The 26097-nt window shown below is 42.6% G+C and overlaps 1 protein-coding gene across 4 annotated transcripts in view; it reads right to left on the bottom strand.

The window, feature by feature from the left end:
- LOC119178596 (mitogen-activated protein kinase kinase kinase 20) overlaps positions 1-26097 on the bottom strand; it is a 45723-nt gene that overhangs the window by 14036 nt on the left and 5590 nt on the right. For all 4 annotated transcript variants that reach the window (XM_037429809.2, XM_037429807.2, XM_037429808.2 and 1 more), the window contains exons 4-19: positions 25261-25365; positions 24829-24894; positions 24360-24388; positions 23474-23557; positions 21622-21762; positions 21378-21452; positions 20909-20963; positions 19641-19692; positions 17281-17416; positions 15904-15948; positions 14639-14669; positions 13852-13988; positions 12888-12947; positions 11924-12253; positions 8316-8390; positions 4448-4718 (exon numbers count right to left, since the gene is read on the bottom strand). In XM_037429809.2, coding sequence (XP_037285706.2) covers positions 4448-4718; positions 8316-8390; positions 11924-12253; positions 12888-12947; positions 13852-13988; positions 14639-14669; positions 15904-15948; positions 17281-17416; positions 19641-19692; positions 20909-20963; positions 21378-21452; positions 21622-21762; positions 23474-23557; positions 24360-24388; positions 24829-24894; positions 25261-25365 — 1692 coding nt within the window. The remainder of the gene's footprint in view (positions 1-4447; positions 4719-8315; positions 8391-11923; positions 12254-12887; positions 12948-13851; positions 13989-14638; positions 14670-15903; positions 15949-17280; positions 17417-19640; positions 19693-20908; positions 20964-21377; positions 21453-21621; positions 21763-23473; positions 23558-24359; positions 24389-24828; positions 24895-25260; positions 25366-26097) is intronic.

Genomic DNA, 26097 nt, shown 5'->3' with positions numbered 1-26097 from the left:
GTTTTATCATCAGCCCTGCTGAACTAATCGCTTCGAGCACAGTCCGTAGTCGTTCCACATGCTGATCGAAGGTGGCCGAAAAGATCACGACGTCATCGAGATAAACAAGGCAGGACTGCTATTTTAACCAGGACAGTGCAGTATCCATCATCCGCTGAAACGTGGCGGGTGCGGAACACAGGCCAAATTGGAGTACCTTGAACTCGTATAACCCATCTGGGGTCACGAAAGCAGTTTTCTCGCGATCTCGTTTGTCCACCTCTATCTGCTAGTATCCGCTCTTGAGGTCTAGAGAGGAGAAGAATTTCGCGTCTCGTAGTTGGTCGAGGGTGTCATCGATCCTTGGAAGGGGATAGACATCCCACTTTGTGAGGACGTTCAATTTTCGGTAGTCAACGCAGAAGCCCAAGGTCTGGTCCTTTTTCTTTACCAGTACTACAGGTGAGGCCCATGGGCTGGCCGACGGTTGATTTACGTCGTCCCTGAGCATTTTTTCAACTTGGCCTCTGATGACTTTTCTCTCTTTTGGTGACACTCGGTACGGGTGCTGGCAAATAGGTCTAACAGATTGATCGATTATGATGCGGTGTTTGATGATAGATGTTCTTTGCACTTTCGATGACGTGGAAAATGATGAGGCGTACTCCCGTATAAGGCTCTCGATTTTTTGTTTCTGGTTCGGTGATAGGGCTGCTTCGATGTGGATAGATGCGAGTATGGAATCTATACCGTCAGGGTGCAGTGGTGCACTCTCGGAAGAATTCAAATCCGTAATCGGAACATAATCGTGCAAGTGACCAACAACAGTTCCCTTCGCAAGGTGCTGCACCTCGTTTCGGAAATTTGTCAGGAAGACACTCGTACACCCATCACGCAGTCGTAGAATACCTCTTGCTGCACAGATCCCTTTCTCGAGTAATAGCCCAGTATTGCTTTCTGCCATTCCTTCATAGTCGTTACACATTGCTTTTTACGGTGACAACAATGATGGATCTTGCAGGTACTGTTACATCATCACCTGCAATCTGGAGCGCATCGAATCGTTTTTCACTCTCGAATGTCGCGATGGCGTGTTTCGTCGAGAACGAGACGCACGTTTCCTGCAAGTTTATCACTGCGCCATTGGCCTGCAAAAAGTCCATTCTGATAATTACATCTCTTGGACACTCCGACAGGACAATGAAGCTGGCGACGTAGATGAAGCCGCATATCCCGACTCTAGAGGTACACATGCCTGCCAGATCAATTAGGTGTCCCCCTGCGGTTCGCACTTGTGGTCCTATCCAAGGGGTCAGCACTTTTTTTAGCTTTCTGGCAAGTCCCCTGCTCATGACGGAATAGTCTGCGCCTGTGTCTACCAAAGCATTCATTTCGTAGCCGTCTATAATTACCGACAAATCAGAAGCGACGTTACCGTTTCCGCACGTAGTCTCGTGTCCATCATCACATTTTGAAATTGGCACTGGAAGTTGTTTTCTTGCGTCGGCAGCGGCCTTACCTCCCCAGGTCACCGATCCTAGTTTTCTCGAAGCGGGCTTTGGGGAAGTCGCCTCGGAGAGTTTGAAGATGGGCGCGGACTTGGTGACCGATACCTCAGTGGCGCTGTCGACCGAGACTGATGCTGCTGCGAGGAGTGACCACCTTGACGCGTTGACAAGTACTCCTCGATTTCAAAAGGTCGCTCCCCATTCCGTGGACAGGCAACGTTTACAAAAAAACCCCGAAGTCCAGCTCGGCGATATTCACACATCCGGTAAAGATGGCCAGCTTCGTCGCAGTGATAACAAAGCGGAATTTGATCAGGAGTGCGCCATATATCAGCTTTTCGGATCCTAGTCTTAGCTGGGGACAGCATAAATTGAGGTTTCGGCAGATGCTTGCTTGCTGCGGCGAAATAAGGTCCAGGGGCGGCGAAAGGAGGTCCAGGGGCGACAAAATGAGGTACAGGGGCGCTTCTCAGTACCTCGGCGTACGAGACTGCGGGCTGCATCGGAACAGACGCTTGAACAGGCTGGGCTTGTTGCTGCTGCTCACGGACTGCCTGTCTCACCTCCTCCCGAACAACTTCCGCTAATGACGAGACCGTTGAGGGGTTGCCGTTTAGCTTCTGGAGCTCTTCTCGAACCACCGATCGAATGAGTTCTCGTAATACGTCGATGCCATTCCCGAAGACTGCTGACACCGCGTCTACGGATGCGACGTTAACATCTCGATTGTAGTGCCTCGCTCGCTGTTGCAGAGCCTTTTCAACCGCTGTCGCCTCGGTGCGAAATTCAGTCACGTTTCACGGGGGACATCGGAGCAAACCAGCAAAAATCTCCTGCTTCACCCCACGCATCAGGTGCCGAAGTTTCTTGTCCTCTCTCATATTTTTATCAGACCGGCGGAATAACCGGCACATGTCTTCCACATACATTGCGACGCTTTCATTGTTGCGCTGGTTTCTTGCTTGCAAGGCAGCTTCAGCTCTTTCCTTGCGGTCTGTACTCGGGTATGTAGCCAGTAGCTCCCGTCGGAAATCATCCCATGATCGAATGGTACCTTCATGGTTTTCAAACCACGTTCGTGCGCTGTCCTGCAATGCGAAATAAACTCGGCGTAGCTTCCGTTCTTCGGTCCATCCGTTGCAGTTGGCGACGCGCTCAAAACCCTCCAGCCAATCCTCGGCGTCTTCATGAGGATCGCCATGAAAAGGGTCGGGCGTCCGTGGCTCATTGAAAACGACGTGCGTGGCAGCGACTGGAGGCGAAACGATGTGTGTGGCAGCGGTTGGAGACGACATTTCGGTACTCTCACCGGAGACAGCTGGAGACACTCTGGGCTCTGGTGGCAGGGGAAATTCCGGCGGCTCACCACGACGGCTGGAGCGCTGATGAACTGGCGTGAGCTCAGTTGGTTCGACTGCTCGTGGTTCCGGGCTGCTTCCTCAAAGTCCAACTGGGTTTGGGATCATTACTCAGCACCTCCACCAGAATTGTTACATACAATCCAAATGGTGTACGAATAACTGTTTATTGGGGCAAACTTGTGCCCGAAAAGTAAAAAGAAATGTAGCGACGTCTCTAACAGGCGATCAGCAAAAGGAGATCAATCTCCGAGAAACCCTCGAGCGGTGCCCCACTTCTTTTTCATCAAAATCCCGTGCTGAGGAGGCGCGCGCCGTCACGGCCTTTTCTTGTTTCATCATCAAGCCGCTGATCTCTTGGGGGGCGCACGAACTAGCGCACGTAGTTTGAATACTGCGTTTGCCTTGCGTCAATATAGACAGGAGAATAAAAAAAAATGGGGCACGAATGCTCTTAGGCAACTCGCCCCAGCTAGCATAACTACTGATTTCAATAAAGAGTAACAGCTCAAGCAATGCAGGGAGAAACAGATAGTCGTTTTGAGTTGAATGAGTGTGTTTCACTGTCCCATACTTTGCATTCTTAGAGACACAGTTGAGAATCCACTGCAATTACAGTCGAATTTGCATGGTATATCAAATCTGAAGCGGATCATAAGGAAGCTGTATATTCGAAGTCGCTAGGACTGTGAAAAATATTCGAATTAAGCGGGTTTTCCAATTATTGAAACATACAAAAAGTAGGATACAAGGGACTTCGAATAATTCAAAGCAATCAGAGGTGGTTGCTTGCTGCGCTGGCTAGTTTGCAGCTCCAAGGGTTATGTTTTTCTGCAATGGCTGCGCCAAAATTCACCACAAACATGAGTGAACGACGGGCATCGGTTCTGCCAGCGAAAAATATCATAATAATAAAAAGAGTCAGACGATCAGCTAAAATGTCTGCCTGCAGAAAAGAAAACATGCTTCTTTTCAGCACAGTCATGACATGCTGCTCCTATATTTCCTATAAAGATATATTTACGTCTCATATAATACCTTTCAGCAGCTCAGAGCATTGCAAATTCTAATGGTGTTCTGTGGATGTGCGTGTAAGCATGCAACTTGCATGCTGATACAGCTTTGCATAGCAAGCATTGCATAGTAACACCACTTGTTCAGGGACAAATTCACCTTCCTAAATTTAGGAATTCAGGAGGTGTTAGCATCTAGTTGGTCAGGATTTTTTTGTGGAGTGCTCACATAGAAACAGCACCTCCACGTAGTGGCAAGACGATGAAGGACGACTTAAGGGTACACAGCATACCAAACTGCAGACGGCCAAGAATAAAATGTGCTTCACAGCTGTGCACGGAGGCAAAGCAACGACGTGGCACATAATCATCCCCCATGCGTACCATTAGATATTCACTCGAGTCACTTTTGCTTGATGAGTCAAGAACTGGACGAATAAGTATTAGTTGGCAGTGTATGGTTGTGCAACGCAAGTTATGGTGGTGGTGCTTTTTACGAAAGCTTGGCCGTACATCTGCTTTCACAGGGTGGGATGGAGGCGAAACGATTCTTCCCAGGTGAAATGAAATGTCTCAGCAAGAAGCTCACGTGATCGGCGGTGCGTGGGTCGCCGGGTCGGTGAAAAGCTGCCGAAGAGGCTGCCACGCTGACGCCAGGCCTCGGGCAGCAGGTCTTCTGAGAGACGGCGGGCTCTGGACGGTGCCGAGTGAGCCTCTCGCCTGGAGGAGGATCGTGAGCCGTCCTCACGACGAAGGCCGAGTGCGGCCAGCCTCAGGACCACCTCAATCTGCTCGGGTACGCCGCCTTCTGGGCGCACCCGATGGGTGAGCATTGTAGACCGGGGCTCCAGAACACAGAGCTGAGGGAAAGAAGGAGATGTACCCTGTTGAGCTTACTTGTCCCACACTACATTAAAAGGGCACACCAGTGAAGCAGTAAATTGAATTAGATTGATAAATCAATGTTTGAGAACTTTGGTGGCATAAAATAAGAGTCCATAAATTCCTCTTCAGAAGAGAAAATGGAGGTCAACACGTCAAAGCCTTCAAATGTTATGTCGTCACATCGCAGATTTCAATATGCTATCATTTAAAACAGTGCAAAGAACAAGAGACGAGTAAAAGAAGAACACAACGCTGTTGCCTGTGTCCTATTTACAGGTCATCTGTCTTTTGTAGTGATTTAAATTCTTGCAAGTCATACCAACTAGCCATGGCATCTACTTAAACAAGTTTAAATGAATCTTTTGATATTTTGGCAACGCTGCCTCAATAGAGGTTCCCGACACTTAACACCGGAGTTACTTTGGCGCTTTTGATAGCGATTAGGGCCGATCTAGATTGAAATTCTCGAAATACCCTAGAGTGAATTTGCTGCAGACATCCGTCCATTGTCAAATCGTGATACTGAAACCAGATCTCTATGGACAGCTTGCGAATGAGGCCCATTATTCTTGATCCTGATTGGGCCTGATGGCGATTAAATGAGACTATATAGCAGCACCTGATCAAAATCTAGCCTGATCTGAATCGGCATTGAGCACAATCAAAATCATCCGTGTCACACCGATATAACATGTTAAGTCTCTGGATCTCCTGGAATTTGATTTAGTAATACATATTTACTAATAAGCAATTTTGTATGCCTTAGCAGATGCTGCCGAAACCTATGATTTCATTAGAGTTGTGCAAAGAGTGAATTTTAGGTTTGAAGCGAATTTGAAGCGAACAGCGATTTTGTTCTAATAATTTATAATCGAATTCAAATACTACATATATCGCACATAGGAGGAAGAGCTTTATTCGAGACGAGCTTGAGCTGGCACACACTGATGATGGTAATCTACAGATGAGGAAATTATACAAATGATGACGACACGTCCAATTAATAAAGAAAGGCCAGTGAATGCGCTCACACTGATTCCCCGCCATGCTGGAAGCGGCATCCTGGCTGCACGACAGACAATATTAAGAATTGCGTTGGTTATACAGCTTCAATCTAGAAACATGCACAATTTCTGTCCCACGACAACGGTGGTTGGAGGGAGCCTTAAGTGGTGAGATACGGTAATTAACGAGGGATGTTTCTTCAATGACCATATAAGGTCCTATAAAACGACATATAAGCCGGGCACACACACGGGAGTCCAGAGAAGAACTTGGTCTCCTGGAAAAAAGGTGACAACACGGTGAGTTGAGTCATAGCGAGACTTGTAAGCTTTCTGGAAGATGCCGGTGTTAATTCGGGCCAGATGACGGCAGTGCTCGAGGTGAGACAAAAATTGTGCGGATAAAGGGCCTGCTGAGGTAGCAGGAGCCGAAAGGAAGGAGACGTTCAGAGTTACACTTGGAGAGCGGCCATGGACCAGAAATTAGGGAGAAAAGCGGGTGGTGCGTTTGTGTAGCCGTATTGTCGACGAACGTTACGAATAGCAAAATGGTGTCTCAGTTCGTGTGATCAGGGTTGACGTACATGGCAATCATGTCCGAGAGGGTACGATGAAAGCATTCTGTCAAGCCATTTGTTTGTGGATGATAAATAGAAGTTGTCTTGTGGATGGCGTTGATGGTGCGTAGAACCTCAGCAACAATAGGGGAAAGAAAGACCTTGCCGCGGTCGCTGAGCAGAACACGTGGAGCTCCATGGTGCAAAAATATGTTACACGGAAAAAAATCGGCTACTTCAGTGGCTGTACCAGCGTGCAGCGAGGCTGTTTCCCCTTAGCGAGTGAGGTGGTCAACAGCCGTCACAATCCAACGATTTCCATTGGAGGTCCCAGGAAGGAGGCCGTACAAGTCTATCCCGACGACTTTGAATGGCAAGGCAGGACAAGGAAGAGGTTGCAGAAAGCCAGAGGGAGCAGTAGTGGGTCGTTTTCGCCATTGACACAAGGCACATGAAGAAACATATTTAGCAATGGCGGATAAGAGGCGAGGCCAGGAGAACCGACTGCTTATCTTGTCGTACGTTTTGTGATAGCCGAGATGCCCATCAGCAGGATCATCGTAGAATGTCTTAAGAACCTAATATCGTAGACAATGTGATATAACGGGGACCCATTTGTTTCCTTCAACATGGTAAATATAGCAATGTAAAACACTATTGTGAAGTTTGAATTGTTTAGGTAGTTGACAAAGTGGGGCGTTTGTTTGAAGGAGCGGATGTGCCTTCTAAGCGTGCTATTATTGAGCGGCAGTAAGGGTCAATGCATTGATGGGACACATGGGTAGATAGGTGGCTGGATATAAGCTAACTAAAGCCCGTGATGGGTAATGCAGCGGTGGAAATTGGTGAGGAAGAGCTTTATTCGAGACGAGCTCGAGCTGGCACACACTGATGATGGTATATACAGTTGAGGAAATTATATAAATGATGATTACACGTCCAATTGACAAAGAAGAGTCAGTGACTGCACTCACACACACTATAAAGAAAAAATAGGCATATTGGTCATGACATAAATAACCTGCATTATGTTTTTTAATGAAACAAAGCCTATGCCAATGGCATTTCTAGCTTCATAAGAAGTGGAAACAATTTTGAATAGTAGCAGAATCTGACTTTCGGTAGAATACAAGTGATAACATGTAAATTATGTCACATTTTAAAATTTAGTTTACTCAGAGCATATACGTCGGTATAACAAGCTTTTAAACCTAAAAAATTATGCTTCGCAGAAGTGCATAATTCTCCTGATAAGGTGTTTTCATGGCTTAGCACCACTTTAATGCAGTGTATTCACTTCTACAAAAGAACTAATTATACGTTTGAATAGATGTTCTCAGCGCTTAGTACATCTCCACTGTAGTGAAACCACCTTTATAAGAAGTTACATATTACATTTCGAGTACTTTGAAATTTTCAATAATTCAATTTTGGCTCGAAGTGAATTCAAATACTGAATTATTCATTCGAATATTCAGATGCTTCCAATATTCGCACAATCCTAAATTTCATGGCAAGTTGTTGAAGAAACGTCAAGCAGGCGTCACCACTAACATTTCATTTTGGAATGTGTCATGGCTTACACTTACCATCGTGTCATGGTAAGGGTGGTACTTTTGGTATAGTGGAAGGGTAGCTTACAAATACATGTTATATCGTTTTGTTATTTTTGTGTGTGTGTTGCGTTAACCAATGGGACAATAAAAAGAAAAACAACTTGACCTAGTTATGAAGTTGCTATTGTGGTTCAAGCTTCCACAATAGCAAGGTTGTAGTTCTATGACAGGAGTTGGCAAGCCAGAAAAAATGAGAAAATTCAGGAAGAATGGAGATGCCTTTTTGAGGTTTTCGCACCACTTCACCGTGGTGTTGCGTATTCAAACATAGTCCACTTGTGCACATTTAATTTCTTTCCACGAATGAAATTTAATATTAAGGGTGACATTAAAAAGCAATTTCGAAATTGCACTCTCTAGCACATATCCTGATGAAAGAAATGAAAAATATTCACCTCGTAATTAACGACACACGTCACAACTGTTTCTGGAGTAATCCCAATGCACCATCGGTCCATCACAAATGGTGGCTGAAAAACAACAATAATGAAAACATGGCACGCTCAAACAAATACATTTAAAGCAACAAGAAATCTTTACATTGATGCATATTATTACAAGTGAAACAAATTTTTACATTACCAATCGCAGTGAATGCGCAAAAAACACTAGGACGAAGGAGATAACAAATAATACGAGAGCAACTTTCAACACTTAATTCTTTTTTCCAAGATTCATTTAGACGTTTTATCTTTCCAAGCTCCCACCCCTTGGTGACGAAACAAGACATCGGGAATCAAAAAAAACAGGTTGTCGCATATCAAAACTAAATAATACTCCACAAACAATTGAGGAGCCATTCCATTAGGTGGATCACCAACGAAACTGTACACAACATCAAATGAGGCCAGCCAGACAAGAGTACTATGTATTTATCCAGTTAAACATTAAGTAGACTCTCATTAAACTAAACCTGAAGGAACCATTAAGATACATTCCATCTAACAGGAGTTCTATTTAATGAGAATCCATTGTATACTGCATGACTCATAAGCGAGAAATCCAGCATCCATTCACTGAGTGCCTGCACTACCACCTGATAGTAAGAAAACACGTGCGACCAAATGACGTCATATGACGACAACCTCATGATGTCAGCTGACCTTGCCACCCGACGCTGTCAAAGTGCCCAACATTCAGGGTTGGTCCACATCTCTGCCCCAGCAGCACAGATGCAGAAGCTGACGCGTACGAATTTTTTTCCCCACACCATAGCTATGAACAGTTTTGCCATAATAACCCAGTTGAGAAATGCACTCGTGTTGTCTGTTCTCTTCTTCGCGCTCTCGTTTTTTTCTTTCGCATCCAATACAAATGTTCCTACTGATGTCATGAGAAAGATACAACAGAGTAATAAGCAAGTTGGTAGGTACAGTAGAACCCCTTTATATGAGTCACTGATGTAAGAAACATTTGAGTATAAGAGACGCCAGTGTGCCTACTACAAAATAGGGGTCGATAAAGAAAATCCATACATGGTACTGTGCTTATAAGAGATACCTCATATAAAGGACAAGAATTGCTGGCCCGTGCATGTCTCTTATAAAGGAGTTGACCTGTAGACCTGCTGAAAGAGTGGGTGGGCTCACGATGAATGCAAGACAGAAATGAAGACAACATAAATCCGGACTAACAACTGAAAAGGTACGCAGTGGCGGGAAATAAGTTAGGCACAAGAAGCTTTAAGGAGCCCTGCAACACTTTTTGAGTATGGTCAGAAAATGCTGCCGGACAACACGCAAGCCAAATAATATAGCACAGCACGCAGCCTGGAATTCACAAAAAATTATCAGTCAGCTAAAAATTGCTTTCTCTTCTCTCGACAAATGGCAGAATATGCTCAAAAATCACACGTAGTAAACCCATTTATCAGCCATTGGCGCTCGGTCGTTACAGAGATCGCATGGGAAGGTCGCGACTTGTCCACACGTGCGCACGTGATCGCGCAAAAAAAGCCGTGCATTAGAAAAAAAAAGAGAGAAAGAGAAAGTGCTCAAGGTCACAAAGCGCGAGTGATGTAGTTTTTTTGCGCGTGTCATCCCTCCCTGCTTAGCTGCCACCGCTTACGTCGGGACGAGAGAAGAGAGAATGCAATAGCAGCATGCGACAAATCTTTTAACTCCACTAGCAATAGACGGATTCTTAAAATTTTTGCGGCATTGAATTTGTAAGACAATAAGCTCTTCCAGTAAATTCATTCCATCGTTACTTGAAAAAGTGTTTCAGGGCTCCTTTAACTGAAAATGCTTATCCAAGAGGCAACATTTACCAATCCGGCACGCATAGAGAGATATCTGTTCAGGCATTCATCAATCCAGCATGTGTGTGAGCATTACCCATAGAGTTTCCTTAAATTAACTAAGTGGTACTCTGGCCCTGCGATCGTTCAGCAACCATGAGAATGATGGTAGTACACAAGTTTGCTTAGTCTTTACTCTAGCAGGCTTCAAATGCACTGTGTATTTGTTTATTGTTGTCTTTCGGTATTTTTCGAATAAAAGAACTGATCGTTGTGAACTTCTGCGGCCCGATTTGAATCGGTCAGCCTAAAAGGTTAAGGTGGCGAAGTGCAACTGCTGAACATTTGCCGATTGTTCTTTCGTAACAAAGCAGCTTTAAGTCATGTGAAGCCAAACGAAGCCAAAAGTACAAAGACAAATTTGTGAGCTGCCCATCATGAATGTGCATTGAAGGCACGGAGGAAGGAAAGGTAGGAGAGGGCATGCTCAGCCGGCACAGGGCGTAAAAAATGTGGCGGAAATTACGTCACAGCGGCCATATTCACTGGGCACAATGTTTTGTTATTGTTGATGCAGTGCGGTGCGGCACCGTTCAGGCGGTCCAGCGGCGGTGTGCGCGTTTTCATGGGCCTCGCACCTAACCGTGGCGTTCTGCAGGTGTTTGACAGCATCCACTCTTTGTGCCGCATTGTTATCTACGCGATTTTCCTCCGGTGGTTGTTGTAACCAGGTGTCTGAACTAGAAACCACGGAACGAGCGCATGTATACGTACTCCGAATTTGCAGCGTCCGTTAAAATTATGCTGAAAAGCCATCATAGAAGATAACGACTGTGCTCAAGAATTCGTTCAATGAATGCCTTGCAGGTTAGTGACAGTTATGCGGTGTTGTTTCTTATGACAATGGACGATGCATTTGCGGTCCACAGGTCCTTATTAAGACCGTAATCTAATCTTACTTTTCATGTTCCTGTACAGTTACCACATGCTTCTGCGCATTAAAGTTCCTGTTCTGTTTCGCTTAAGATGCTCGCTTTTTATCGTTGTGTCTAGCCCACAGCCTGACCGAAAATTTCATAAAGCCTAAAAAGAAGCGCAAAAGGGAGAAAAAGTGATCTGAAAAAAGCTGTACAAATTTTGGTGCCTGGTTCATCGCGCGGCAATGTCCGAAATATCATCTTTATTTTCACAAAGAACAGCAAATAAAAAAAGCTTAATGTGCAACTTGCCGTGTTTATTGTAAACGCCGGCAGTGCAAGAGTACAACACCCATATGCAGAGATTTCGTCAACCGTATCGCGGTAGAACAGCATGTTGAAATCCGTTCCGTTGGTTTCGGATAGCACTGGCGCACGCGGCGCGCAGGCCACGTGCTTTTTGAGACAGAGAGGGAGTCGCGCCTTCTGCTTCGCATTCATATGTAAACAATAGAGGAGAATTTGCCCAGTCAATATGGCCGACTTCCGGCTTCATCGCGGCTTCACAAAGAGTGACGTCAGGGCCTCTCCTACCTTTCCTTCCTCCATGGTTGAAGGCAAGACCCCCATGCGTACTGGATTGATAGGTATCACCTCTTGCCTCAGCATGCGCAGATAAGTTTCTTGTCTTCAACTTTTTTTCTGCTGCTACGTGCCTTTTCAGTTGTTAGTTAGGATTTGTGTCGCCTTGACTTCTCTTTTGCATCTTTGTTTTGCCCACACAGTCTCTTAGCATTAGAAAGGCATCTTTCTCAAAGGGTAAACAACTGTGTCAGGACTCTCCTACCTGAGCTATGCGCGTAAGGAAGAGGCCAGACTGGGCACACTCGAAGGTGACGTTGCTGATGCAGCGGGTGGCCACATCACCGGCCAAGTGTGTCTCGCCCGTGTCCAACTCCACGAAGGCCTTCCACTTGTGTTCGCGCGAACTTGCGCCCAGCCGAACGTGGCTGCCAAACAACAACGTGAGTCGCAGCAGCATAGGCTCCGAAACTGGCGTTGAACCTGACGGCACTCTGGAGCCCAGGGATCCAAAGGACGTTGTCATCGATGCAAAACTCGCCGTTCCCAGAGCGGAGGAACCAAAGGTGGAGGAGGTATGACCATGGCTCAAAGACTGGCAAAGAGAAGAGAGCAGTAATTAGATGCACATGCAAACAAGCATGCAGTTCCAATGAGCCCAGAGCACATAAGCATGCCAGGTATAGCTTTGTATGGTGGTTTGGGAGAGCTAGAAATTGTTAGCGACAACATATAGATGCACCACGGCCTAGTGATTGAAAGAAACAGGAGTAACACAACAGTGCTTTCCTTCCACCTAATGTTACACATATTTCTGTCATTAAAATGTGAATCATTTTGAGTTCTTTTTTTTCCTTCCTACCTAGACATTATATTCTAATCATTTATTTATTGCAACAATTTAGTACGACCTTACATATACAAGTTTTCAGGTTCTTTACCGTACTTAAGGAGTTGTTCTTATCATGCACATGGGGTTCTCACTGAGTTTACAGACATGAACACAAAACTGAATCTAATAAGCTGCAATTGCAAAGAGTAATACTGTAATACATGCAGAAAGATTACAATCAACCACATACATTTACACCATCGGCACAGTCGTATGAGAACTACATATGATACTACATTACCTTGACAGCTTATATTAGTATTATATTACACACTCAACTATGATGAGACTATTCAATGAGATAGCTCTAAAATTCTGCAAAGTTGCATAAGCTCACCTCTCGCTGTGACATCTCAAACTTGCGTCTGTTTTCCGTGGCAAGCTTTTCAATCTCGTCCTGAAAATTTTGTAGAAATGAAAATGCTGGATGCCTTTCAAGCACTAAAATGCTGGACATACAACCTTTACCGAGTGTTTCAAGAGATGCGTCCAAAAATCTTCAGAATAATGAAACTGTCACATTTGCTTACCATTTTAAGCATTACTCTTTCAATAACAGCAGATATCTTCGGATGACTAGAGAGAATAACTACAACAGTAATAAAAATTACACTAATTAGCTTTTTTTTAACTAGACAAGACATGTGGTCAGTTCGGAAAGGAGAATAGAAGCCTTCCTGCAAATGGCCCGTTGCAGCTTTGTGACTTTCAAGAATCAGACACTGATAAGTTTTATAAAGCGACGAAATCCAACCAACTTAACCAACAAAATCGAAACAGCAAAAAGTCCGATTGCCATACTCTTCAGACATGCCCAGACCCAGTGAGCGTCATTAATTAATATCAACCATCAATTGACTTCTTCATGGTGTGTGTTGGCTGTGCTTGAAATTATAGCATCCATGGGGCATGCAGGTTAATGAGTTCAGAAGAACTGCACTGCAATAATTGATAGAAAGAGTGACGTCATACTGGTTGTGTGCTTAGGTGTGGCAGTTGCACTTTTCTTTGTTTCGTATCGGTTATTCCACTTACTCTAGTTTTCAGTTTTGCCCAAAAGAAAATGTGAGTTCTGCAAAACGGAGAGGCGAGCGAGTTGGCACTGATCCATTACGGTATAAATGTAGAGCGAAAAAGACAAGGACAAGAAAGTGTACACCACAGCACTCGTGCTGTGCACTTTCTTGTCCTTGTCTTTATCATGCTACATTTACACCGTAGTGAGTACTGAATAACTTTTTTTTTCTCTAGTACTTCTTGGAGAGAGCTGTGGGGTAGAATGAAAGTTGCACAGCACCCACCATCAGTGCCAGTCTGTGTCCCAAAGGGGCAATGCCCATGTCTTTCAAGTGCTCCACTGTGAGAAGGAGCAGTCGTTTTCCTGAAATCTGCTGAAAGCGAAACATCTCCGCATACTGCTCCAAGTCCTTCGTGGCATCTGCACAGAAGCACATCAGAAGACCGTCACAGGTGTGACCAAGTGTTAATCTAAAAGAGATCTTAGTGTCAACGACGCAAATGTAAAAAGTGACACATTCGTAAAGCAAGAGTGACAGAAAGAAGAGTGCTTATTGTACCCCTGTGATTTATGCCAGGCATTGCACATGAAGAGGATACGAATCATATACATACACGCGCTAAGGAAAGAAGTTACAGCACTGAAGAAGACCCGTTTGTTGAAACGTCGGCTCTACCAACACCACCTGTTCACGAAGTTTTCATCTCTTAAAGCTACTGTTCTACCCTGAACTGATAGCTTTTTTGCACATAAAAGTTGCTAAGACCTTTCCTTGATCATTCTCTGCACCAGGACTACTTCCTTAAGTTGAACTATGTGATGGAAACATTATATAAAAAGTGCTGTCTCCTGGCTCAAGGACCACATATCTTAATGCCTGTTCTTCGAAACTGCACGATGATCAAGTGGCACAAAATGTGTACCGTATAAATGCATGTCATTAACAAGTCGAGAACATAGACTTAGTGAGTTTAGAAATAGAAGATTCATAGCGCATATTACAATCACCAAGCTCTCATTTCACAAAGAAGAGAGACGCTAAAAAGAAATATTATTGTTTGATGACTTACCATCACATCCTAACTGCTGAACCCAGAGAAACTGTAATAAAAATATGAAATAAAAGACGATACAGAATGTATTAGTATCGATTCCATATGAGAGAGTGTACAAAAATATCGATCAGCCTAGAAATCAAACAGCAGTACTTCTGAATCTAATCAGCACACTTTATCCAACAGCATTCAAGACCTGGACGAACTTTTAATTCTAAAGATGTCCTGGACTTGAATGTATTTTTTCTTGACAGTAATTAGCATTGTTCTTGACAAAAATAGTAATTGGCATTGTACTACCATCAGGTGTATGCCAATTTTTTTGTTTACTGAGCTGTTTTGTGGGCTCCAGCTGAACTGTCCCAGGGCTTGGTGTTGTCAGTTGCATAGGGCCTGCTCTGCAACCTTCAAGTCTTTTGGTTGGCTTAGATGGTAGAATGACCGCCTCGAAAAAATGTCCAAACCCCAAGTCAGGATACATTTTTCTTCAAACACCGAGCAGAAGGCAATTGTGTCTTTCTGTGCTGTATTTTTATTGAACATGCTACAAATATGAAGTGAATGATCATGGAGGAACTTGCTCGGAACCGATTAAGAGAACCCGTGCATCCTGCGTACAAGTTCTCCACCATCATATAAAGAAGTGACATGTTGTTATAGGGGTGATTGTATATGCACTTATATGTGCACAAGATGCAATCATTTACATATCAATGCAATCATATACAAGGATTACATTACTGATTACAAAGCTGTGGGACATGTTTTCTTTTGAAGATTACAATTTTGTGGTTGGTGAAGTATGTGGCAAGGGGATCTTGAATTAGAGGTTGCAGTTGAAAGTTGGAGAAGGCAATGTCGATGCAAGTCTCGAGTCGAGGTTCTCTTGCTGCCGCTTGCGTGCCGCCTCTGCTTCGCGAGCTCTCACTTCGGGGTCCTACTGTTGATGCGCCTTCTTCGCAGCACAAAGTGCACATAATGCCTTACAGATGTGTAGTGGGTACCTCGCTTATCAACAGAAGTACGGATGACATAGTGGCATAGGGGGTACTTCCCTACCTCATGAAAGTTACGGTCGGCGTATAGTGGGTACATTGCACAGCTGCACCTGCAGCGTACACGACAAAGGTCGTGCCTCAAGCATTAGAAGCTTGGCAATCAATCTTCTTAAACTGGTTTGGACCCATCAGAAGTCATGACATTCCTTTTTCTACATTTAGTACTGCAGTAGCAATGTACACATGTCACAAAACCACGAATACATGACATGTCAAACTCACCACATGGTCCACAGTCCAAGTATTGACATCATGAACATAGAGCTCCTGAAATAATAAAGTTTGCTTGAAACAACTACAATGATATTAATAACAATATTAAGAAAATAATAAAAAAGTAATTGCGTTAACTATATGCACTGCGTTTAGCCAGAGGATCACTCATACCAAAATGTACAACAGGTCACAATAGCTTAATAGCAGGCATTTATTAAAAGGCCAGTAAACAGGCCCTCACATTTTCTTTAAAGCTCCCTAACAAGCTGACTTATTTACACACAGGGCCATGGCGATCACATTTTGTGAATATCACAGTGCTGCACACTGCATAATTTGAAAAACAAATAATAATAATAATTCACACACGCCTCTTCTGCATCTGAGCAATCCTTTTCACCCGCTAATTAACACAATGTTTTCTCATGGGGAACCGGAACCTTACACAGCATTGAGCTTGTCAAACGGTCTAACCTAGGTTTAAACAAAAAATTGAATTCACTAGTTCCTCTAAGCAGCCTTTGCACCCTGACCCTGTGGTCATGTGGTTTAAATTGTGCGGTTGTTGCCCGTATCACATGCATATTTGTTAATCTTATAAGTGCCCCACACCATGCTTCCTTACCACACCACCTGCAAGCAACAGACATGAGTAACATTTGGAGCAAGTGGTCGATCATTCCAAATCCAGTGACTGGACAGGGTGCATGCAGCGCGGAATCCATAGCATCAGCATAAACTGTGCACAGTGTACCAGCAAGAGCCGCAGCAAATAGAAGTGTGCTTTGGGCGAGAAAGCACACTCATGATGTCAATTGCTAGTGTGTTATATTGTCGAAGGGGGTGCAGTTACGAAGGGCAATGACTACTTCTTTTGGGGAAGGGGTGGGGGGGAGGTCAAGTGAGAAACTGAAACCAGCTAAAGCAGCCATAGAAGGATTGTTCTATCCCCTGTAACTTTCTTATTACGGTACAACACTTATATGCCAAATTCTTGCAGCATCGTGGTTCCACTGCACAAATGCACATACCTCGTGGTTGCTAACTGGCCTCTTATAATGCCTGCAGCAAGCATTGTCAAAGCTCACTAGTGCACAAAACATAACTGTTTTCTAATCTACGTTGCTGTGTAAATAATAAGGCACCATTGACCAGGTGACATAAAAGACGTGTCGACTTATGGCTGCTTATCTTCTATTGAAGCATACTGCATATGTACAGAAAACTGAACATGAATAAAAGAGCATTCGCCTAGATTAAATATTCTTTTACACGACAAAATATCAAGAGAAGTCTCACTGTTTTAATAACTTCCTTCTATCTCAGCATTGCTAGCTCACCAGTAAACTTCATGAAAGGAAATGTATAGAATGTATACATCACCATGCAACCCTTGCGTCGTTCAAGAAGTTGCTCCTTCTGCTGCAAACGACTTTCCCATTCTTCTAGCTGCTTTTGCTTTTGACTAAGGTCTCGCTCAGCCCGCTTCATCAACTCCAAAGTCGATTCAATTTCCTGCCTGAAAACACATGGACAACTCAGTTCATTCACTAGTTTTCATGCGCTTCATGTCTTAAAATATAGAGAGTACGCATGACATAGGCTATAAGCACTCAATCAGCCTGCCAACACTAACAGCTCAGTAGACAAGCAGAAAGCCAGACATGTGTAAGGATACAAAGTCCACTGGATGAGAGATCCAAGGTTCACGAGCTTTCGATTAAAGCTTCTAGTTACACAAAACATTCAATGCATAGCGTTATTTAGAGATTTAGTCGAAAAATTTCGTGTGAAGCTTGAATACATGGTTTCACTCAAACGAGACTCCCCACCCACGAAGAAATCGCAGTAAAGACAATAGAAAAAGGACATATAGAAACAAAAGAGACGATGAATACTCACGTATAAAATGTTAATGAGACAATGCATATAAATGCGTATATGTATATGTACGTGGCCTTCAATCATCCACTGCAGCCACAATGCAAAATCTACACTATGATCACCATACAATGTCTCCATTTTAATTCAAGGACATTCTGCTCAATTTTACAGTGAAAGCTGTTATGAGATCACAACACGGGTCACGTGCGGTGCCGCGGTTGTCGCCGCCGTTGGTGTCCGTAACCAGTATCGCACGAAATAAGAAAGAAAAGCTCAGTAAATAAAAAACACCAAGGACAGAATGGAATTTGATACCGCGTCCTCAGTGTGCCAGCCCAGTATTCCACCATTGAGCCGCGCCGGTGCTTAGAACTTGTTTCCAAACAGGCCTTAGGCAGGCTTGATGTCGGGAAAGGAATCGTGTTAATATGAGTAATAAAGCATTTTAGAACATGAAAGGAACAACCAGGCATCACACAACACCAGTTGCATAATGAGTGTGTCGTCAAATGCTCCAACCCATTACAAAAGCTTGTTCTTGATCACCTATTAACTATGAGCTATGGCGCACACCCACTTCAGGCACAACTCTTAATCGTCGTCCACCACTGCATAAAAACATTACGCAAAATTCCAAGCAAGTGTGTAGCGGATACCATGAATCTCCAGAGAATGACGAAAGATAGCATAGTGAATGTCGGCCTATTACGCAAAAATTATGATTATTCATGGCATAGCAGGTACCCAGAAGTGTGCTTGTAGTAGTTACCCAAAGAGTACTTAGAAAAGGCTCCGAAAGGCACTTTTCCAGCTTTTGCTGTGGCTGTGCTGCGCGTTCCGTGCAGGCCTGGTAGATTTTTCACTCATACTGTGGCAAGGTATGAAGTTGTGTGTTGATCGTACAAATAAATGTTGACGAGGTAGCATTATATGCATAGGGGCACAACCAAATGCAAGAAAGACAGTTCCAAACCAGCCGATATACTAAAACACTAAAAAAAGGAGCTTACTGACTGCTTTCTCGGTCAGAATCTAAGTGAGAGCTTATTGGACACTTCATCATCCCATCTTTTTTGTCCACTGCAAGAGTTTATAAACATAAGCCCCTTTTTTTATGAACTGGCATAATAAATTATAACAATAAAATAAAGCAATTATGACAATGAAATAGTGAAAGCCATCTGCACTGAGTAAAAGCTTCGTGACTGTACAATTATTTCTTCTTTACATTCTTTGAATGTAAAGAAGAAAGAGAAGGCATTTTTTACAACTCCTTGGATCTACAGACTGAATTTCCATTACCTCTTCATCTCTACAACAAAAGAGAAATCTGTTCGTAAGATCAGCACCGCCAGCGCCACTATGTGATTGATTTGATTGATATGTGGGATTTAAATTCCCAAAACCACCATATGATTATGAGAGGCACCGTAGTAAAGGGCTCCGGAAATTTCGACCACCTGGGGTTCTTTAACGTGCACCCAAATCTGAGCACACGTGCGTACAGCACTTTCGCCTTCATCGAAAATGCGTCCGCCGCAGCCAGGATTCAATCCAGTGACCTGCAGATCAGCAGCCGAGTACTTTACCCAATAGACCACCGCGGCGGATCCAGCGCCATTATGCGAGTCGTACATAATTTTGCAACACCGACATCTATGTAATGTGTTCTATATTTGCTCAGATGTACTACCATGGGGAACACAAAGGATTGACAGTTGTTATGCCAGTTCCCTCAAAAGCAATTACCCCTTTAAAGACCCTGAGGATGCAAACTGCCAAAACTATAAATAATACTGGTAGCCATCAATTCCATTGCACAACACCAGTACCTCAGAGAAAAAGAGTTAGTCACTTACTTCCAAACACTCCGCTGACTCAAATATGCCGATGCAAGGTTACACAGAGAGTCTGAAAATAACAGCAACAATAAGGTCAGGAGAAGACATAAACTATCACGCGAAATGTCTGCATAAAGAAAATCATGACATATACTTACTGTGTTTTATTATCATAAGAAGGAAATGTTATTGATATAAGCACAGCAAAAAGCAGATTTTTGACTATTAAAAGATTTTTCAATAAAATATTTTGAGCATTCTACAAGCATATTACCCAATATCCCAGTCTAGGAAAATAAAAATTAACTTAGCAGCAATATAAAGTTATTTTCATCTACCAATGACTTTCTCTGTCTTAGGATGTCCACACATACCACTCGTGTCAATTACATTGATAAATAGAGTGAGCAAGTAATTGCCAAGTTAACCAAACACCAAACTATCGAAAGTACTGTAGACTCTCAGTAATTGGAAATCTGTTAAATTAAACAGAACTGCTGCTTAAATGAAACAACTGCCTCCAACACGATTGGTTTCATACTTGGATTCTCCACCCCCGTTCAACTCAGTAAATGGAACTCCTATTAAACGAAAGACATTTTCCTAGTCCCTTCAGGTTCCATTTAATCAGAGTCTACTGTATCATGAAAATAATGAATAAGTGTCTATTACTTTGATAGGTTTTCATTTGCTCGATGAATACATAAATCTAGTACTGATTTGACATAAGAGTAGTGTAAAACTCGAAATTTCGATCATTGCAAAGTGACATGATGTTCTGCAGCTTGGTCAAAAGATGATGAACGAGCGACATGTTCACAGTGTGAATGCAGCTCAAGACTCCAAATGAAATAAAAAAATAAACAAGTTCGCCACAGCCATCAAAGCCTTATCACTAACAATGCAATTGTGGTAAAATTGTGGGTGGCGACCACGCCTTTCTTAAGGCTCACGGCCATTCAGGCTGCTCACAAACACCGCTTTGAATCTTTTGCGTCACACACTTGCGGTGCTTGGCACCTCTGAATATCATCCAAATGAAACGAATCGCGGCCAAATATGGTGGATAGCATTTACAAGTTCTTTAAGCTTCAATTGTCAAATATTGTAGTTTGGTTCACTCTTTACAGCTCGACACATCAATGTGAAAAAAGCTGTGAGAGCTTATTTCAGTTTGCACAGTCTTCAAGATATGACTTAGAACTCATAGCAAGAATTTTTCACTCCAACAAGTTTTACAAGCAATAAAATAAAAAATAAAAAAAGCAATTTGTTGACGAACTCACCATCTTCACTCATAGCATTTAAGTGTTGCAGTATGGTAGAAAACGGGGGCCGTTCCTGCAAGCAGTGCATGCGAAAAGCAACAACTTTTTAGCGGCCCATAAGGCTTACCTTTTATCACCCGTCCACAACAATGCAAATGTTTTACACCACTCTTCTTAGCTTTTATACGATTGCTACGACATTCAGAGCAGTGCCATAAGACCTCGAAAAAAATTGTGCATAAACTATTGACACAATTACAGTAAATAAGGCAGCTTGATCGACCTAATAAATTATTCTGTTATGCCAAAATTATTTATGAACTGTACTTGGCATGATTTCCTGGAGTTGTCGTTGCAAAGTGACTGATTAAAAATATGACGTTCTGCAGTTTGGTCAAGAGAAGACATGAATGGCCTAAATGTGGCACAAAATTCAACAACTGTATGCAGGACAGTGGCAAAACACAGAACCATAACAAACACTTACCTTGGGATCCGTTTTCCAACAAGCAGTCATTAAGTTTGCAAACGCAGCGGGGCAGGTGCTTGGAATGGTGAGTCTCTGAAAAGCCACAGTGAGAACGTTGAGCAAAAGGGAAAAAAAAAGAAAGAAAGAAAGCAGAGGGTTAGTGAAGAAAGGTTACATGTTTAGCACTTTCAGTAGTTCATTCTAAAAGCACTTTTTGCAAGATGACAGCAACATGTGACGGCAATTGAAAAATCGGGCGTACCTCTTCCTTCTCAACAACAGCCCAAGCCACCTGAAACCCTTCTATGCCCTTGAAGGGAACTTCGTGGGTGAGCAGCTCCCAAAGAACCACACCAAAAGACCAGACATCACATGTCTCTGAAGATGGCAAGCACTGAATCACCTGCAATGATATGCGAGACAGCCGTTGACAACATGTAGGTAGAGAGCCTGACCAATCTGCTTGCCCGCCTATTCACAGCGAAGAGTGTACTTATTAGAATAAAGGCTTGCAAAGCACTGCAATTCAAGGACATACATTTTCAAAGCTGAAGCAAGCTGCCTAAACATGGAATTCAGTCTGCATTTGCTACTTGGGTGAGAGTTGACTGCATGTCTTTAGCATACAGCGAGAGTGAAAGCCGGCACACAATTTGTGGAAAAGAAGAAATAAGGACTTGTTGGTATAACTTAAAGCAAGTGAAACTAAAACAAAATATCAGGACAAATATTTCAGTCATCGAGGCTCTTGTTACAACCATTAAATGCTCACAGTCATTCTTTTGTGGCCTCCACTGGTATACAAACTTTTTTTTTCTAATGTCGAGAAAGTCAAATCATCATCACCAACACTAGCAGTACATCTTACAAGTCTGATGCAGAGAAAAACCTCGACACACTATTCAGACCTCTGCTCCCTTCATACAGATATTTACTCAGGTCATCAGTTACCAGTTTTTCACATTACATGACCTCCCTTCATTTTCCTAATCTCACTTTGAACATTACCTTCTCAAGTCTACCTACTCAACAGTTTCACTTTTCTAGATGTTTATGATACGTTTATCAATTACCATTCTACTTCTCTCAGTATGATTTTTTTCAACTTTCTTTGTTATATTACACATTATAGCCCCCACAAGCCACCACTTTGCCAGTCAATATCGATACTTCACAATACCATCTCAACATCAAACAAGGTTAAAATTTTAATTGTGAAGAGCGGTGTAGCGGAGAAGTACAGACTCATTCTATGTTTCTTAAAGGGCCACTCACCAGGTTTGACAATTTTGAGCTGACAAGCGTGCACGTTTTTCTTTCATTTTTTCCCATGAAATGCTACGAGATGTGCGGCTAATGTGCCAGCGTTTCGCATGCGTTCGTGTCCTCGCGGTCAGCGCATTGAGCAGACAACCATCGTGGAACGCTCCTACGCGTTCGCCCACTCATTGTGCTCATCTACTCTACCGCGTCTAAGCCAGCGTTTCTAAACCATTCCGAAGAAACAGGCAGAAGACCACAAAATAACGTTGGTCAACAAAGCAACGCTGCTCGCGTGCTCGGAGGTTGGACTTGTTTGGGCACATCATGCGCAGGTCACCTCATGGTCGGATGCTAGAGAGGGTGGGGAAGATATCTGGCATGCGAAGGCTACGCAAAGGAGTGGCAAGGGTTTCGAGTTCGTATCCTCCCATCTTCATTTCGTGCCGCTTCAAAAAAACCTGTTTTCTCCGCTCGTGATGAACTGATCCGAAAAATTTTTGTGGCAAAATGTTCCTCATCAGACACCCAACAACTTCAACTGTCTAACTAAAATTCAGCATGGAGCCTGGTGAGTGGCCTTTTAATGTGCACCCAAAGCACACAACTCAAAGTTTTTTTTTTTTTTTTCATACTACCGCCACCACAATGTGGCCACCCAGGGAATAGAACACACAAACCTGTGTACTGTAACACAATGCCACAGCCTACATTTATTACCGAAGTGAGTCCTTCACAATATTAGCAAGATAAAATATTAGACAAAAATTAATACACGTAAAGCATACACCACAATTTCAGTACCACAAGCGAATTTCACCAAGATGTGGCACAATCAGAACAAAAGCACACACCTCAGGTGCCATCCAGGGTAACGTGCCTGCCAGTGACATTCTCGTTGTAGCACCCAGGAAACGAGAAGCACCAAAATCACATATCTGATAAAAATAAAAATGAAAATGTTTTCACAGTCTTGCAGTATTTCAAACTTTCAGCCATACTGCGAGCTTTCCTTGCATTTTAAAGGCAAGAAAAAGACATAAAATCACAGGAAAAAGTGCTAGCATCAACCCATTAGAGGTAGCAATATGTACAAAAATTAATAGATGTCTTTACGTGAAATTATTACCAGACAAATATTTGAGCTTACACTGTTTATTCATTATTTCTTTTACTATATCATTTTAATACATAATAATCAAACTCTCCAATAGAATTATTTTAACCGACGACATTTATATCTTAATGTTATGCAATAGAAAACTTAAAAATCAGGAAAGACTTTATAGAATAAGAAGTGAATGTGCAATGAAGTATTCTAACAACAATATGGTGAATCATGATGACAATTGAAAACACTACTTCTCAGGTATACAAAACTGCCACACTGTTGGTCATAATTTTATTCTGTAGAGAATCATAAATGCTTTCTGGGAAGATGTAACAACAGCACCGTATTTCTTCACAAGCTCGTACACTAACACCATCCAAAAATAGTACCAATTTTGGGAAAACTAATAAGGTGACATAATAACAAGACTTGTATTAAAATTATTTAAGAATTTGAGCATTTTAGTTAGATTGCTAAAAAAAGTAACTCTTATGTCTTTACTGCAGTATTCTCATAGATCTCTGAAACTTCTAATAGTATGTTATTTGTGACGAAACTTTTTGCGAACTACATTTGTGCAACGTACTTTGACTAAGCGACAATTTTTGTTGAGGAGAAAAAAAACTTACCTTGCATGTGTAGTCTGAGCTTATAACGACTGCGGAAAAGAACAAAAACAAATGTGAACAGGTCACATGCGACATCATTGAATAGTTCACAATCTTTCTTTTGTATATTTTACTACCAAGACCAAATTTTAACCGTAAGTTGAGCACTTAAATTATGCTCGCAGCTGACCCACGGTCGTGAGCCATTAAAACCAGCAACATCAGATTTCCCATGACAGTCCTCAATTCGTTTCTGGACTGTCCTTCTGATCAAAGAAAAATGTATAGTATACATGGATCCTCCCGTCTTTTGTCTTCGATTAAGACTTTGTTTTAAAGCGCTCAAATATGGAATGCGGCAGAGCTGGCTCGTCCTCGTGTGTGCCTAGCAGCTGCATGCATGAAAGCAAATACCCACTACTAGACACCTAACTGGAAATATGAATTTGAGAGAACTCTCACTCGGAAAGAGCAAGATAAGTGAGCTTACCATTCTTAGATTTCAGGTCTCTATGAATGACTTTAATGGGTGCTTCTTCATGCAGATAGTGCATACCTGTAACAGTCGGCAAATGGAAAATGAATATTTTTCTTAAACAAACACACAAGGAGAAGCATAAGCATAAGCAAGAACAAAAAAACAGACCCTTGGATCTTAGTTAGAAGGTTGGAACATTGGGCTAGTTGATATTCTGTAATATTTCTATAATGATGTTCTATGATGCACCACAATGTATCTATAATGTTCAAGGGTGCGTAGCACAAACTGGAGATAAAGAGTACAGTGATTATCCCTTCTTCTCTTGTCATGTTACCATGTTGTGCTGCACACCCTAGCAACACAAACCCTGCGTGAGAACGGCATCTCAACCATTTTTTTTTTTTTCATTTCGTGAGACCGTCAAGTAACCTCGACACTTACCGGCAGCAATCTGAATGCCCCAGAGGAGAATCTGACCAAAGCTCAGCATGGAGTCGTTTTCCTGCATGGCCAGAAAAGCATACAGGGAGCCGTGTTCCGCATACTCTGAAAATACAAAATAGGCAAATGATGTACGGAACTAGAGCTCAAGGTGTGCTATTCGCAAGCCGCCACCTGCGCCTTAGCCCTCTGTTTCCCAACTGCAGTGGCCACAGTCCAGCGTTTCCAAAAGGTAAATTACCTGCCCGCAGAGAACGTTTCGAAAAGCTGCGAACAGTGGTATTTATTCCCGTATGGCCACTCGGATATGATTCTTGACTTCATGAGCTGAAACATCAAGCGCTACTGACGTAGAGTATTGCAGAACACCATAACATATATATATATATATATATATATATATATATATATATATATATATATATATATATATATATATATATATATATATATATATATATATATATAAACAAAAAAAACTTTCCATTGGCAATTACTATGCTGACTCTGGTGAGGTTTACCACATTTAGGCCACTAGTAAAAATTGTTTAAAATTTTGAAATGTCACAAAACAAAACAACTGAGTTTACAGCTTTGTAACTATGTGATAAAAAAAAATGGTATGACAACTCCATAAGTTGAGACTAATAACACATACATCTAAGGCTGACAAAATTGATGTGCAATACAGCGCCCTGACGTCCTGAAATACATGAATTATAAATAAGTGTGAAACCCTTTTAAACAAGGTAGCAAGTTTGCAGAAACTGCAGACTTGTACACTAAACTGCAGACTTGTCCACTTTAGACGACGTAACAAATGGAGTTTACAGAACA

Source organism: Rhipicephalus microplus, chromosome 1, assembly GCF_043290135.1.
Source record: "Rhipicephalus microplus isolate Deutch F79 chromosome 1, USDA_Rmic, whole genome shotgun sequence".
Taxonomy (NCBI): Eukaryota; Metazoa; Arthropoda; class Arachnida; order Ixodida; family Ixodidae; genus Rhipicephalus; species Rhipicephalus microplus.
Note: the sequence above shows the minus strand (reverse complement) of the source record. Positions and strands in the feature narration are given on the sequence as shown.